The 17,008-nt window shown below is 54.2% G+C and overlaps 1 protein-coding gene across 2 annotated transcripts in view; it reads left to right on the top strand.

Moving 5' to 3' along the window:
- The window catches only part of LMF1 (lipase maturation factor 1), a 186,872-nt gene that overhangs the window by 169,142 nt on the left and 722 nt on the right, over positions 1-17,008 (top strand). For both annotated transcript variants that reach the window (XM_044452589.1, XM_044452590.1), the window contains exons 7-8: positions 1,225-1,408; positions 5,729-5,841. In XM_044452589.1, coding sequence (XP_044308524.1) covers positions 1,225-1,408; positions 5,729-5,841 — 297 coding nt within the window. The remainder of the gene's footprint in view (positions 1-1,224; positions 1,409-5,728; positions 5,842-17,008) is intronic.

Raw genomic sequence — 17,008 nt, 5'->3', positions numbered from 1 at the left:
ACTGGGCATTCTTGGCCCATGCCGGATTGCAAGTCCTATCCTTCCCAGCCAGCATAGCAGTGCAGGTGGCCCAGCTGGGGAAAGCTGCTCTAGTTCTTTTGCAATGCAGGCAGTCCCTGAGTCGCACACATCCAAGTTACGAACTGCCTGTGCTTATGAATGAACTGCGATTTAGCCTATTAATGTTTAAAAATGACTGTGGAAAATCGGCATCACCACAGAGAGAGAGGAAGCAGAAGCAGAGAGAGGGAGGCCTCCAACGCAGGCCTTCCTGCCCTGTCTGTCAGAGGAGCATCCCTCCGGCATTTCCCTGCTGCAAAGAGGCAGCCCTGCTGAGTTTGGCCAGAAGGCAGGAAGGAAGAATGAGGGGAACCCAAGTTCAAGTGTTGTAAAAGAGGAGAGGTCCTCTGTATTCTCCATATTTTTCTCACATTTTCCAATGCCTCCTTGCTTTCTCTTGGTTTCCCTCCCCGCGTTCTACACCTGAAAATGCTGGTCAGAGGAAACACGTTCCAGCCGCTTGCTCATTCGGATCCCGTTCCCATCAGCTGATTTCATTTCATTTCATTTCGCTTCATTTTTGCCTCTGAGGCTCTTCCAGCCTCGGAGTACAAAGCGGCCTGCGGCATTAGACCAAAGGTCCATGCCACCTGCTTGCTTCTCATTCTCAGCATTTCTAGCTGGGCTCTTCAGTCAAAAGGGTCCTGAACCAGAATCAATCACTGGACAGCCCCTGCCTCAGGATGCAGCGCCCAGCCCCTCCAAGGAAAGGGGGAAGCGGGAGGGCGGGAATGGGATGGGGATACCTCAGCTGCACGGCTCTCTTTCTCGGCCTGCTTCTTCTCCCATCCCCGTGTGGCAAGATGCTTCCTTCTTGAGGCAGTTAGGGAGGGAATACCCACCACGGGGAGGCCTCCTTCTCCCAGCCCCCCGTGGTTAGCTGTGGGCTGCCCAGAAACGCCTTGGCTGCCAGCTTTTGGGACTCAGAGGCAGGACAGGCAGGGGCCCAGGGCCCCGGGAAGCCCCAGATACGGCTCGAGAGCAACACGCTGGTCGCACCCCTCCACGCCCGCTGCCCTCACGCAGCCACTCAGAGCCTTGCTCCCCGTGCAGCATGGGCCGTGCAGGTGTGTTTCTGCCTCTTGTGGATCCAGGCTGCTTGAGCGCAGATGGGGGTTGGATCCCCAACTTTTTAGGAAACATGGCTCTCGTCGTCTTTCGCAGCATCACCAAGGAAAGAACTGAAGTCATCCTTCAAGGTACATCCAGCCTGGACCCAGATGACCCTGCTGCCCTCTGGGAAGAGTATGAGTTCAAGTGCAAGCCCGGGGACCTGCGAAGGAGGCCCTGCCTCATCAGTCCATACCACTACCGCCTGGACTGGCTCATGTGGTTTGCAGCCTTCCAGGTGCGTATCCCACGGAGGTTCCAAGACCCCAGGTGCCCACCAAGTGTGGAGTACAGAGCACCCACCAAGAGCAGCCAAGCACCAGGCCTCAGCAAAAGGGCTTGATGCAAATGTGGACTGTGGGATGCCAGCAACTTGGCAGCCGTACATTGATTAGCTAACAGTTAGCAAATGCTATCAGAACTGCAGAAAAAATGGGCTGCTTGCTTCTCCGTGGTTTAGTCTCCCTCTTTGCACTTTGGCAGTTGCAAACTTGTTCTCCTGAATATTTAAGTGATGCAAAATCCTTAGAAGTTTCAGCACTCAGTTTTGCTTTCCTGCTACCTCATGAGATAACTGCAGCATGAATGAAAATATGCGTACCGAAGGCCCCAAAGAGCAGCACTAAAAGGTGATGATGATCGCTAGTCAACATCTGAATTTTGAGAAGGAGCTTCCCTTAGGAGCATTCCAGGGGCCCCGCAGCACCCCGGTGCTGCTCCCGCAAAGGCCTGCTCCCAGTTGTAAACCTTTGACTCCGAGACTTTCCACTTGCAAGGCAGGGACTCTGTACTGAGTGACAGACAGGGCTGGGACTAACCCTTGCAGAAGCTGCCCCGGCTTGCCCCGCAAAGGTCAATCGCACCTTCCCCTTACATGAAAAAGGTCTACCAAGAACCTCTCCTGCACCCCTGAGGCACATGGAGCTGTGTCAGAGTCCGCAAGCATCAGCCAGGAGAGGTGAATTCCATGCTGAATCAGTTGCTAATGTGAGCGGAGGGGTGTGACCTGAGCAAACTAATTGAATTTTGCAAAGTCACCACAAAGGACAATGGCTCAAAGTCAGGGAGCATAACCCTAAAACTTCAGCCCTTCTTATGGAAGGAGGGCTAATGCAGAGTGAGCTTTTGAAGTTTACAGGATAAGGGTTTTCTTATCCTTTCCAATTGTCAATGGGCTTTGAAGGAGAGGGCATTCCCCCTTTGTTCTAGATAAAAGCTAAGCCCACCCCAGCCATGCAGACTGATACCAGTCAGTGTGCCGATGGATGGCGCTTCCAAAGCCCAGAATCTCTTTGTAGTGGTGGTGGTGGTGTTGTTGTTGTTGTTCCAGAGCACCCACCCCATGCACTGCAATATGGTAGCCCTGAGACAATGTACGGGCCTCGGGGCATTGAAATGTTTTGTGTGCTCAGTTTCAAGGCACAAGCTAAGCTATCTGCTTGTTTGTGTATTCGATTTACATGCCGCCCTTTTCTTTCTCAAAGTGGCTTACATCATTCTTCTCCTCCTGCTCTCAGTCTTACCCCACAACAACAGCCCTGCGAGGTGGGTTGGGCTGTGATTCTGTGGCTGGGCAGAGTCACCCAGTGGGCTCCCTGGCTGAACAGGACTAGAACTGGAACCCAGACCACTGGAATCCCAGCCCCACGCCGATTAACCGTTGCACCACTGCTGGAATCAGTCCAAGTTGCCCGTGCGTTGGATGGTTTGTTCTTTTTATTCTAGAGGAGCCACATTCCTTGGAAATGCCCAGACGGATTCTTGCTGTTCAACCTAACAATTTGCCTCTGAATCACAGAAGCAAAGTGGCTGAGTTTGGGCCCACACGGAAGGCTGCTTCCTGTGCCTTCCGGTATTTGCCTCTGGAGGCACCTCTTGGGGGGAATGAGTAGAGACCCTTGCTTCCGCCTGGGGGCCTCCAAAGCTCACGCAGACAGCAGGCGAGATGAAAAAGCCAATCTGGGACTGTCACATTTCAGAAGGAAAGCACAGACTGAACTATTTCCCCTAAAAACTGAGAGACCAGTAGCACAGATGCTGTGAGGCGACTGACGAATCAGAAAGAAACATCCTCTCTGCTTTGCTTCTTAGTAAGGGAGGCAGGGAGCCATCTAGAATATTAGAGGCACCTGAACCAGGTTGTTTGCATGAACTAGACCTAAGAAGAGCTTGGGAAGAGAAGTACCACCTCAGGGCAGCCACTTACTTCTCACAAGGAAGGAAGATGAGAAAAAGGTGTGACAATCTGTGTAACATTTGCATGTATTTACATAGAGAAACGTTTTGTTTTTTAATTAACCCTATGATTCTAACAGACAGTTTTCTGGTTATTTGGGAAGGAGGGGTAAGATGTTCCAAATTCTACATTTTAAAGTGCACTTTCACAAATGTAATGTGTGAATGCAACCAACCCTTGCATCTTATGGGTGCGTTTTTATATTGTTCCTGCTACGGCCGCCTGTGATTTTCTGCACAGCATTTGCAGGCAGGTGTCCAGGTGGGGTGAGTGCATGCAGGGCACCCCGGAGGTGGTGCTTCCCTCTGCACATGCTCCCTCTCTGTCGGGCAGGGCTTTCCGTGGCAGCCAAGGGTTTCCTCTGAAGTTGCCCTGGAAGCAGGTGGGAGAGCAGCAGCTCCCCGTGTCCTTGTCCCCTCCCTCTGCCCCAGTCCAGTCCCAGCCACTTGCCACCCTTGCCCAGCTCAGGGAGAGGGTCATGGCGTGGGGAGCCAGCCCCACCTATTCCACGTCTGGCAGGGGCTAAATGGCTTGGTGGGGAAGCCGCGCACCGTGCAGTCGGGAGCCTGGTGGGCAGTGTATCTGTCAGCACCTCCCCGAAGGGCCCCGGGGATGGCAGCAGGCCAGCCAGCGTTCCTCTGGGCTCCCCGTGGTTCGGCTGCAGCGGAAACAAAACGACGAGGCCAGGAATCAGGAAAGCTTGGGATACTCGGGAGTGTGTTCCTGTGCTGCAGGCTGTCAGCCATGCTCACTTCTCACAGGCACAGCAAGCCCAGACTTTCATTCTTAGGGCCAAAGTGCACGTTTAGTTAAACGCCTCTCCCCAGCGCCGGAGGGGAGGCTTCTTCCTTCTCTCCCCAGCTGCAGCTTACCAACCACTCCAGGCTGCAGGCTGAGAATAAAAGCCCCCATTGGTGCCAGAGGGCTTTTTCTAAACCCCAGAACTGTATTGGGGGAGGGCTCTTTTCAGCGAAATGGTGGCTGGAGAGTGAATGGTTAACTCTCCCCTCCTGCCACAGGTTGGGTCCAAGGAAACATGAACCTCCCAACCATTCGAGTGTAGTTTGCCTTTAATATGCTGCTTGATCACAAATGACTGTGTTTGACACAGGGCCCCAGCTACTTGATCTTCGGGTTCAGTAAAAAAAGACACCCCCCCCCAAGAGAAACATGAGGAAAGAAGCAAACGTGGCAGAGTTTCAGGGCATTGCTCAAAGGCAGAGAGAGTGTCCGTCTTTTTAGCATGTGCCCCAGCTCTTACCCTCCCCTGTGGTGCCAGAACGAGGCCAGTCACTTTCTAGGGGGGCCACGAGGCTTCCTCGTAAAGCGAGCACAGAGCACCAGGGCGCCTGCGGGAAAGAGCTGCAGGCGCGTGGGGTTGCTTGGCCCAGCCAATGGGGGGGCGTCTTTTTACTGGGCTCGTCTTTCGTTCTGTTCCATGTGGGCTGGAACACTGGGAGCTACCTTACCCTTGGCCAGACCTGGCTGGCTCCATCTAGCCAGCTCTGATGGGCAGCACCTCTCCAGAGCTTCAGCAGGCCCTCTTCTGGCCTTGCCTGGCCATGCTGCCAGAGCTTCACCTGGGAATTTCTGGAAGGCATGTGCAGGACCCATGAGGCAGCTCTGCTTCTGAATGCACATGGGAAGCAGATGCTCCTTTGGACCTGCTCCCCAGGCAAGTTTCTGAGAGTGAACATGAACCTGATTGGTGATTTGGATCCACAAATCCCCACTCCCGCCCAGCGCTTCCTTCGGACAACCGAGGGTTGCTCACTCACACAACCACCCCTGCCAGAAGGATGAGGGATGGGGATGCCTTGTCAGCTGCAGCATCTGTCTGGCCTAAAACTGTTCTTTGCCTCGGCACAGAGGGGCAGGCTTGCAGGTACGGCTTCTGGCATCGGTTTTCTTACAGTGTCCCCTGGTGCCTGCCATGGAGAACATCCTCCTGTGTGGGACCAACACAAAAGCAAGCCCAGGAAACTGCCCCTGCAGTGCCTCACCAGAGAGGTGCTGGCTTAAGGGTGACCTGCATGCAGGGGACATGGCACTCTCAGCCCCGAAGGACTCCTGTGACCCTGGATCAGGGGCTGGGGGTGCGTGTGTGCACACACCGATGGCAGGCCGTCACAGGAGGGACTTTTGGCAAAGAGAGGAAGGGGCATCCACATGCTGGAAGGCCCCACCCCCATCCACAAATGCGCATTCCTTATGTGCCTTCAACATGGGACCTTCTTCAAGAGGTGCTCCCGAGGAGGTTCAGGTTTCACTTATCTCTATTATTCTCTTCCCCTCCATGCACTCTTCTTCTTCTTCTGCAAGACCTACGAGCAAAATGAGTGGATAATCCACTTAGCCGGAAAGCTTTTGGCCAACGAGAAGGGCATCTTGTCTCTAATGGCCTCCAACCCGTTTGAGGGCAAAGCACCGCCAAGGTAAGGCAAATTCTTGGGGAAATGGCTAAATGGCAGAACCCTGAGGTGAGAACTCCCTATGTAGGTTCCTCAGGGTGAGCATGAAAAGAGGAGGTTTGGAAGCTGTTAGTGTTCTCAGGTAGGGCTGAGAGGACTGGGCTCCAGTCCCTGCTCAGCCATGAAGCTCGGGAGGTTATGCAGAACAGCCTTCCCCAGCCTTGCGCCTTCCAGACATGCTTGGACTGCAACACCCAGAATTCCCAGCCAATGGCCCTGCTGGGTGGGAATTCTGGGAGCTGTGGTCCAGATGCCTCTGAAGGCCACCAAGTCGGGGAAGTTGGATGATCTAGAGCCAGTAATGCTCTCTGAGCCTGCCAGCCTCACACAGTTGATATAATGGGCAAGGGAGGAACATGTAGGCGGCCTTTAGTTCCTTGAAGAAAAATTGGGATAAAAGAGTAATAACTGGAAAGCTGAAATAGCTTGAGCTAATCAAGAAGAATTAGGGCAGACCCAAATGGTTAGTAGGTGTGGGGGCATGTTATCTAGCAATTATTGTTAACCGCAAGGGGGGCCTTTGAGTCCTTCCTCGGATGCTGCGGTGTTCTGTGCCGCTGCTGGAGGAGGGCGCCCCGGTCTTACCTTCCTCTGGTGTTCGAACTGCCCCCCTGCCTTTTCCTCTGTTCAGACCTTGCCTGGAAGCTCAGTAGCTTTTCACCACACGCTTTGCGTCCTTTGCTGTTACGTTCATTAAGTTGCCCCGACTTAAGTGACGGTGAGGGAAAGAAAGCCCTCCGAAACAGCCTGCCATGGCGGCTCTTCTCAGCTCGTGTGACTTCAAGGCAGTGACATCCCCTCGGGGAGCCATCCATCCCTCTCGTATTCGGTGGTCTTCTGCCCTCGACCTTCGCTGGCGTGATGGTCCTTCCTGGGGCGGCTCGCCTTCTCATGAAGTGGCCCTCGCTTCGCTCAGCCTGCCCCGGTGCGGCGCCCCCAGACGCAAATCGCACGTGCCGGGGGGTGGCCTGTTGCATAGCGTTTGCTTCCTGTATTAGTTCAGAAGGAGACTGTGCCTCTTCTGCCCCTCGGCTTCCTGGAAGCAGCCTTCCCGATTTGCTGCAGCCTCATTCCCGCAGATGGGGGTTCAGGATTAAACCTGCAGGGGTGTCGCATGACTGGGGCAGTGGTGCAGGGCAGCCCCCCCCCCCCCAAGCCATTCTTGCCCTTGGACCGGGCTTGCTGTGGTCGCCGTGTGACCCGAGACCTCCAGCCTTCACCGAGCTCCGGTCAGGTATCCTGAGACGGGGCGGAGGATGGCGAGGACTGGCCTGGCCAGGCATGGGCCTCTCTGGCACCTTGTGTCTCGCAGCAGCACTGGTCAACTCTGGCCGGCCAGCGGTGAGGAACATGGGAATTGTAGGCCAAAGTACTTGGGGGGGCTCCAGTAGAGCTGTGGGGGCTTTCCTCTCCCCAGTGCTGCCCGCAGCTTTGCTGGGCAGCCCCACCTGCGGGTCTCCTCTTGGGAGCCCTGAGCCGCCCCCCAGCCCAGGGCCCTCGCAGGGCGAGTCCAGCTCCTGCCACTGCACTGCTGCACTGGGCCTTCCCGCCCCCCAGTGAGACCTCCGGACAGCTTTGCACAGCACCTGCTCCCTCAGCCTGTTCTTCCCCAGCCTCCTAAGCTCTCCTGTGCAGAAGGGAGAACAGCTGCCACTGCTGTGCTTAGCCAGCCGCTTTCCCTCAGCGTCTCGTAGCCCTTTGGGCAACGGCCTGCGCCAAGCAGCAGTCGCCTCCCCGCAGGCTTGCCCTGATCCTCCCGGTCAGTTGCTTCAGCACCTTGTCCCGGCTGCTGTTCCCGCCCAGCTAGTGCCCCGGAAGGGAATTTACCTGCCCCCCCCATGCACCTGCAGCCAGAGCCCGAGCACATCTCCCACTCTGGCCACCCTTTCGCACGTCACTCACCCGCGACCCCGCAGGCCACGTTGGCTCAAGGGCTCCCAAGGCAAAGGCTGCAGGGCCACGCGGCTGCATCGGGGGCTTCTTCCAGCGCGGTCCGTGGGCTCGAGCTTCTCTCCTAGGAGGAAAGTCTGGGGCTCTGCAGCTTATAAAAAAGGCAAGGAAGGGGGACATGATAGAGGCACACAAAGTGATGGATGGTGTGAAGAAATGGGAAAGGGAGAAAACTCGCTCTCTCATAGCGCAGAGACATTAGAGTCATCCCATGGAGCTGACTGGTGGGGGACTCGGCACAGACAAATGGGGGGCCCTGCTCATGCAGCACATCATTAAGCTGTGGAATTCAGTACCACTGCAAGACAAAGCGACGGTTCCCGACACGGAACGCTTCAGGAGGGGATGGAGACGCTGGTGGCAGACAAGAGAGAAGCTGCTGCTGCAATCTTTCAGTAGCCGAGGACCCTGCAGGGGTGAAATAAGAGAGGTGGGGGCAGAAGCTCCCACACCACATTTACCCTCGCATTTATTCCTTCCACTGCAAGAGGAAGCAACTGCTGCATTTTCCTGGGAACAGGGTCCCCGTTTCCTCCAGCCTCACAGCCGCCCGGCGGAAACGGTTCCTCCCGCATCGCTCCCCGGGGCAGTTTCGGGTGCCGGCAGCTTTTTCAAGGCCTGCCCCTGGTGGCAGCCCACCTTTCTTGACCCTTCGGCTGCAGGTTGCCGTGGGGAGCGCCTCCCTTCAGCCTGTGCTGCTGCCTCCCGTCCACGGCCATGGTTGGGGGGGGGCATGCATAGACGCTGCCCCACTCGCCAGCATCCTGCGTGGGACCCTCGAGCAGGCCTCCGTGGGCACCTGAGGCACTTCCCCCACCTGTCCTGGCGAGCTGCCGGCTCAGCCCGGTGGCCTCCCTCAGATGACACGTCCGCTTGTCCCCTGCACGGGGAATGGTTCTGCCACCCGCACTGAAAGGGCCACAAGTGTCCCGCCCTGCCCCACTGGGCCAGCGCTTCCACAGAGCTTCTCTTGTGGTGTGCGGGGGGGGGGGTCCTTCCCTGACAGCGAAGCTCCAGGTGCATCCGTACCTCTGAAATGAGATGTTTCCACGTGAAGGTGCTGGATTGGCCTCTTTCTGTAGTAAGAGAGGTTGGGAGCAAGTGTGGCGAGCTTGAAGTGGGAAGCAGGTGGCCCTTTTATTTTGCTGCTTTAGTGAGGCTGCCATAGAGTTGGGAACAACCAGAGTGTGAAGGCTGACCAAGCCGCGTGAGGCTCGTGAAATGCCCACACGCAGAGTAGGAGGGCCCAGCTGACAGTTCACGACGCACATGCTGTAGCTGCCCAGCAGGTTAAGCTCTAGAGGGTCCAGCTTAAGAGAACTGATGCGTGGCTTGGCCTGGTCATTGCAGCTGCAGCCCCAGAAGTACAGCTTCGTTTAACTGAAAAATAGCTATTTCAGTTAGAAAAGAGACCAGTGCCAATTTTTCTTTCTGTTGGAAATTATTTCCCCAAACAAAAGCCTGAAAAAGTATAGCGTGGGGGCCTTGACACCACCCGCAGTCCTAAATTCTTTTACTTAGAAGTGTGCCCCAAAGACATTACAAGAAAGACCCCCTTCCCCAGATGCCTGCAACGCCCGGTTTGTGGTGGGGCCGCAGCTCTGGTGGCAGAACACTTGCGTTCACCTGTTCATTACATTTGCATCCTAACTTTTTTCTCCTTGGGAAGCACTCGGAGTGGCCTGCAGAATCCTCCCCCTCCTCTCCATCTTGGTCTCGCGCAGCTCCGTGAGGCAAGTCGGGCTGACAATCAGTGACTAGTCCTAAATTTCCAATAAGCTTCACAATGGAGTGGGAACGAGAATGTGGCTCTCCTGAATCCCAGTGTGGCACTCTAACCCCTATGAAACACTGCCTCTCCAGCAAGCAGAGGGGCCCGGCCTTAGCTGTCCGCACTTCCATTTGGGAGTGCCCCAGAGAAGGCCTGGCGCATCGCTGCCCTGTGGAGCCAGCCAGGCCTGTAAACAGTGCCTCCCGCATCCCTCTGACCCCCTGCTGCCATCGGGGTTGTGGCCGCTCCCTTGCCATGCCAAGCGACATGTGCGCTTTCTGCTCGTCCTGTTAGGGTGGGCCTTGATTCTGCCCGCCTTTGTGGATCTATTCTCTCTGATTTCAAAACATACAAACCGCTCTACGTCTAAGAAACAATCCTGAGCACAAGGTGAGAGAAATCTGAGAACATGAAAGGACAGAAATACTTAGAGTCAGGACAGGTCGTTCAGGGAATAAAAATGCCCCCGGCAAAGCAACGCTGGCAGCTGCCCAGGATCCACAGGCTGGGCATCCAGAGGGAGCCGGCGCCCCGCACTTGCCATCCCCGGCGGGCTCCTCGCAGAGGCCCCCCTGTGCTGCCTCCGCTGGGCTCGGGCCATGCAGCCCCTCGCCCAGCTGACAGGATGGACCACGCCGCCACACTCCACAGCAAGCACACGTGCAGAGCGTGCGCATGGCCGCGAGTGCCCCGGGTTCAAGCATGACACAGTACAGCCGCTGCTCTGTGGGGCGGGAGGGACATTAGTTTCTGTTCATTCTGGAGAGAATTTGCCCAGTTTGCAGAGCCTGAGCCGAGGAAGGGGCTGGACCCAGCCGGCCACCCGAGCTCATCCATTCCCAAGCTTGCAGTGCTGCGCATGGGGGAAAGGCATAGTTTTTGAAAGTGTACGCCCAAGGCATATCTCTGAAAAAAGCCTGCAGGGACACTTTAATCAATTGGAGAAATAAGGCCAGATTTCAGAAATGTGTACAAATGGTGTGTCCTTTTGGGGAAATGCACATTTTCCTGTGATAATGAAAACAAAGCCTGCCACGGGAGTCAGCGGCACGTGGGGGTCCGAACCTGAGGGATCCCGTTTCCAGTCCCCACGCAGCCGTGAGGCACTCACGGCCAGGCATGGCCCTTTCCCTGCAACTTGCTGTTTCTTACGGTGCATGCGCTCCAACCCCAAAGAACCCCCATTCGTGGGCAGCACTTCTGCTTTCAGGGGACCCCCTTGATTTACCATTTCACTAAGAAAATGGAGCAATTTAAAGCAGGCTAATCTTTCAGCTGCCAGGCCAAGCTCTTAATTCTGCCGGTTGTGTGTCTGTGTGATTGTGTGCCGGTGTTTTCCCTCCAAAAACTTCTCATCTGTTCCAGGGAGACAGCTGCAGCCTCTGCAACGAATTACAGCTGTCTGGAAGATTTAGGCTGGGGCAGAACAGCTTAAATATTGCTGCTAATTTTTAACACTTTCACAGTTGGGAGATGTCATCCACAGGCTGAAGGCCGGTAGCCCAGCTGCTCCTGGGCATGAGAAGGAAATTGCAGAACGTTGATGTCAAAACAAACGGCTCTTGGGTTTTGGCAGAGGAAGGTGGAATCGCTGCCTACCGTCTCGAGTTGACTCTCTGTGATTGAACAGTTTTGCAGCTCAGCAGAAATGCTGGTACACTTGCAAGGAGAAAAGGGCAAGCCCAGAATGCACGGCCACGGGGGGGTGTCCCCCCCTCCCTCCACGGGGCTCGGCAGTGTGCATGACATGGCTGTCTCTTCCCACTTGATCCCCCTGCCAGCCTTGTCAGGCTGAGGGAGAGGGCGCAAGGGACGGGTGCCCGGGGAGCATCCTAGCCGAGCAGGGTCTGCGCGCAGGCCCCTCGGTTCGGCATCAGCACTCTCCCTGCTGCGCCAGAGTTTGCCAGGGTAGATCTGAAACCGGGCCAGCACTCAGAGCTCTCGGGAGGCTGGAATAACTTGCCAGGGCTTGGGCCGGGGCTTCGCAGTATGTAATGTTCCCGGGAGAAGCAAAGCCAAGAACCAAGCTTTGCTGGAATGGCCCGAGAACAGGATTTCTCCTTGTTCTTAGTGTGGAATATACAAGTGCTGACTTTCCTGGGGGGAGACAGTCCTCAGTAGCAGAGCACGGGTTGGCTCCGTCCTCGGCAAGGATCATTAGTGGCAATGTGGTTCAGCCGCTGTCAGAATGGGGACAAGTGACCCTGGAGAGCAACCGCTGGCCAGAACAGTGTGCTGAATGCCCACGTGGCCTTGTGGTTCCATGGCTGTGGTGTGGCTCTTTTAGAGCTGGTAAAACTGGCTGGTGTTTCGCGCAGCCCCTTCAAGCAAAGCATCTATTGTTATCGATTTACCTAAAGCATTTCGGTCCTGCGGAAGTTCCCAAGAGCTAATGCAGTTCCCACCTCAGTTCTGTCCCTAGGCACTGAGTGAGGCCTTCTTGCACTGGGGAGCCACGGTCGCACAGCGTAGGGGTGCGTGAGAATTTTGCTTGCTTGGATGTGCAAGCAAATGTGTCAACTTGAGATGTCAGAAATTGGAATGCAGGAGAAAGTAAAGCAGTGGGGTTAATCCAAAGCTTTCGGTGCTTAGCTTTTTCAGGGCTGGCTTGGGATCCATGGCTGGGCGTTCAACCCCGTCAGTGCTGAACGGGGGTGGTCACCTCTTGTTTTCTCCTCACCCTTAAGGCTTACATGGTCCTTGCCATGTTAGGAGCAGCAGTACCCACTGGATGTGCAGACAGCGAGAATTTCATTCCATGCCTGTTTGATTAAGGTTTTAGCAAAATTTGCAAATGCCTTCATATAGAGATTAAACAGGGAGTTTTAGAAATATGAATACAGAAGAAAGCAAAGCGGAAAAATTTATCCGTCCCTGTTTAGCTACTAGACCAGACTGAGGAACAACCAGTGTCAGTACAAGGCAACTTCTATGCTAGTTCTGTTCTTCTCTGAGCAGGAAGAAGGAAATCTAAGCCAACATGTTTAATCACAGCTAGTTTCTAATTAAAAGTAGATTGACAGAGGCAGTGGAGTTCTCCAGGGTGGGTGTTGCTTGCCCCCTTCCACCAGGTGTCATCGCCTTGACTTAAGCTGAAATCACCCTTATGTCACAAAGGTAAATGGGCTAACCAACAATGAACTGGTCTGAACTGGAAATTGCCCCAGCCAGGCTAGGAATGTCCAGGAGCCCTCCAGAAAGGCTGCGGATGCTCCAGCAGACAGAAGTGAGCTTGGGGTGGTGGGGCCGGGGTGGTGGGGAGGGGGCTGGCTCCTTCCAGACGTGCTGCAGCGCATTTCCTGGCATCTTCACCCACCACTGGCCAAAGCCTGGTCCATTGCACCTGGAAGAGGTTGCCAGTGGGGGACGCTGCTGCAGCAATGGAGTGGGAATGCTCTGCTCCCCAAGAGTTGACATCTCAGCCCACATCTTTCCTAAGTTATGGAATGCACTCCCCAGAGAGGTCCGCCTGGCGCCGTCGTTATTTGTTTTTCGGCGCCAGGCTAAGACCTTTTTATTTAAGCAACATTTTAAATGCTAAATACAATTGAATTTTATCTGGCCAGGGCGGCTTATTTTATAATGTGAGTTTTAATCAAGATTATTTTATATGGATTTTAACTTGTTTTATCTATGTTGTAAGCCGCCCCGAGGCTTCGGCGAATGGGGCGGCATAAAAATGTTTTAATAAATAAATAAATAAATAAATAAATAATAAGGGGGAAGGGGCATAAGGATGCCTCTCTTCCTGCAGCTGCAAGCGACACAGGTTGCTGGGTTGCCAGCAGCGGCAAAATGGGGACAGTGCTGAGCTGGACTCTGGGGCAGGGGGCGCGGGAGGGCTGTGAAAGAGTACTGCCTGGGCTGGAGGCCTGAGACACTGCAGGGAGCAGGGCCGGGTGAGGTTGCAAATGCATTTTCCTGCCTTCAGTGTCCTGTCTGTCGAGGGTGCCGGGCCACCTCCAGATGGTTCCCAGGAGCAAGAATGCTGGAGAAATCAAACACGGATTCAAATAACTTCAGAGCCCTATAAATTCAACGCATGGATCCTGTAGCCAAGGCTGAGCCACACAGATTGCATGGGCTTGCAGGCCATTTTTTTTAACTTTCCAGAATTGTGCCCAAATTTAATTATACAAAAATACAAGTTGCTGGGAAATGCACAAACACACACACCTTTTTGCAAAACACGCACCATATTTTATACATCTCTCATGCCCTCGCAGCTGCCACTGTGTAGCACCCTTTCTTTTTGTGTTCATCAACTGCATACCAAGCTAAGAGAAATATGCAAAACTTTACATGCTTGCAAAAGTTTTGTCCATCGCAGCTGATGTTTTATGGAGGGGGAAAATAATCCAATTCCCTCAGTAAGCGGAGCGTGGAACAAAAGACACCTGACAGGCTGTGAAACAGGCAGAATAGATTAAGCATAATTCTGATACCCCTGGGAGGAGTTGTCATTGCTCCCCAGGAGTAAAGGGCAGGATATGGACGGCCATCAGTGCCAAGCCTGCTTCTTCCCATGGGGCCTGCATTGCAGGCACCAGTGAACCCAGTGGAGGCCGCTCAGATCGGCATAGCCCAGTCCATCTACCTGGCTCCCTGCAGCTCCAGGTCTGGTTTCTTGCAAAGAAGTCAGGGCGTGGGTGAGAGGTCAGGGAGGCTGGCAAAGACTGAGCTTATAGGGAACTGGCTGGAAGAAATGCAAGTATTACAGGCACTTTGACACTGGGGGTGCTGCAGCCAGTGTTTGCCTAGAAATTTGACATAAATCTGTGAAGCTCAGGCGTGGCACAATTCTTGCTGCTGCCCCCAAGCCTTTTTGTCTGTCCACCCCCTCCCAGCAGCACACGCCTGCCTCTTCCTTGGGCTCTGCTTCAGGCTTTCTTCCAGCTCCCTTGCAGCTATCTTTTCCTCCAGCATCCGTTGTTCCTTCAGGTCCAGCTTTGTAACCAGCTTGGTAAACACTTCTGCAACAAGCCTGTCTCTGGTGCTGCTTTTCCGCCCGCTGCAGGTCCTTTCCTGGCCAGCCCTCCTGTCTATCCCCTTCCTCCTGGGATGGGGTGACTTGGTGCCCCTCACCAGCAGGGGGTGGACTTGATGGCCTTAATGGCCCCTTCCCACTCTCCTGTTCTATGATCCTTCTCCATGCCTCCCTCTCTGCTTGGCCTGGTGTCTTGTTTCCACCTCTGGAAGCCGCTCTGTTATCAACGTTCTTTTGCTGAGTGGTAAGAGTATTTGTGAGCATCCCGAGACACCCCAGCAGCTCACCAGAGAGAGCAGAGGCTCCCCAGTGATGAAGCACAGCCTGCCTCACGAATGCTTGCATGTGCAGGCATCAAACCTCCTGAAGGAGGTTCACTCACCACGAGGCTGAGCAATTTAGCATGGCTGTGCAGTGGCGCTCACTCTTTTAGCCGGAGAGACTCAAGAGCTACAGCTGTCCACAATCCCCAAGGGTCCCACTGGGGGTGGGGGGGGGGCTCCAGCCGCTCCACCTCACTTCCCGGCTCCATGCCCATTTTCATGCTTGAGGAGCAGAGGAGCTCTGAAGAGGATGCTGACATTTTTATTTGGTGCCTGGTTTTATTAACCTCTCCAGCAAACAATGCAGCCCATGCAGCAGGGGCAAGGGCCATGGCAGCGCCAGGATGCCAGGAGGCTCCGCTCTTCCTTGCCAGCACGCCTTCCGTGGCGGTGTGGGGGGCCCAAGCCCAAAAGGTGGCCACGGAAGGTTGTGCCGCCCCCAGAACTGTTCCGCGTGACTGATGGAAGCTTCTCTTTGCTCGTTTTTACTTCTCCCTCTTTTTTCCTTTCATCTTCCTTGGGGTTTTAGGGAACAACAAAAAGAAATGAAACCAAAACGCAAAACCAGCCTCATGACAGACAGTTGGGCAAACTCCTTGGCCGAGGCTTAAGGGAGCACTCGGCTACGTCCACCAAGGCCTGGGGCTGAACGATCCTCTATTTCACCCACTCGTTTCCAGTTGTTCTCTTGCTTTGGACAATAAAGGGAATGCCCTGTGTTGGTGGGATGCATGTGGAGTAGCCTTTTCCAGCTAGTAGTTTTGAGAGTTGAATGAACCATTTATTGTAGCCAATAAGAACTTTGATACAGAAACCCAATACACAAAGTTAAGAAGTTCTAGGAGGAACAACTGGGTTTTTAAAGGGGAGCCAACATAATTTTTCCTTCATTTGCTTTGAAGTTTTTTTTTTTTAAATGGTAACCCTCTCAGTAACATGGGATGTGTCATCCTTCAGTAGAATAAGGCCAGTCCTCAAATGTTTGTCCCAGGTGAGTTCTTGGTAAAAGGAAAATCCACCTCTTCCTGCAGCCTCTGTGCAAACTGAAATGCAGGAGTCAGTGGACTTGCTTACTTCATTTCCACACATACACAGATGTTTGATCATCAAGATTTATTGAGCAGACCATTTAACATGCAGAGGGAAGTGCACGGACATAAATGGTCCCCTGTCTTTGGAAACTGTTTGTGTATGGAGATACAAATCCCTAACTATTCCGTATTTAGAAAGATTACTTAAAAACAATGGGGAGCAGGATTTCTCCCCGTCCTTTCCTAAATGATGGAAAGTTTGCTCTTGTATGGGTTGTGCCGGGTTAGCCCTAACCCAAGCCCCCCAGCAGAGAACCCTGCCTAAGGATGCCCTTCTGCATGTACCTCATCCGCCAGCTGACAGAACAACTGGAAAGCAATAAATGAGTGCAGCTATCAGAAGCTGCAGAAAAGGGCAGAAGGCTTCTTGGCCATTGGCTGAGATCAAGTGTCATGTTTCCTGTTGCACAGCTGGCGAGCAACAGAGTCACGCAGGTCCCCAGTGCAGCCATAATCTCTGCTGTGAACTCACCAGGGATGCTTTCAGATGAGGTTTGTAATTTGCAAGCAGAGCAAGTCAGAAGGGGCCTCCTGGGCCATCTAGGCTTACCCGCGGCTCTTGCCAGCTCTGCTCATGACATGCCTAGCGTTTTGCAGAACATGCGCTTCCATGAGCCACCCTCATGCGCTTTCCCACCTCTTTTTCCATCTTCTCTCTTCCCAGGAGGGGGAAAAGTGTGCAGTTACTTGTAGAAGCAGGAGCTGACTCTCAGTCAGGGGTGGACAGACGCTGGGCCTATGGGTGCCTTGGCAGCTTGGCAGGCAGTCCTGGGCTGAGGAGAGTGTCTGCCAGCCACAGCCTGCCCCCAGCTCTCCAGTGATCCCAGATGCCGGGCAGAAGTTCTGCTACTCAGCAGATGCATGCACAGGGAGGAGACAGGGCAGGGCAGCTGAACACGTGGCAAGAAAAGTGTCTGAGCCTAGAAGCCACCTTTCGTCACAAACACAGAATCGGTGGGAAGTGCTTTAGACAGTCGAAAATGGAGCGTTGATGGCCAGCAGATGACTA

Source organism: Varanus komodoensis, unplaced genomic scaffold, assembly GCF_004798865.1.
Source record: "Varanus komodoensis strain SLA01 unplaced genomic scaffold, ASM479886v1 scaffold73, whole genome shotgun sequence".
NCBI lineage: Eukaryota > Metazoa > Chordata > Lepidosauria > Squamata > Varanidae > Varanus > Varanus komodoensis.
The sequence above is the reverse complement of the archived record's forward strand: the minus strand, read 5'-3'. Positions and strand labels throughout refer to the sequence as shown.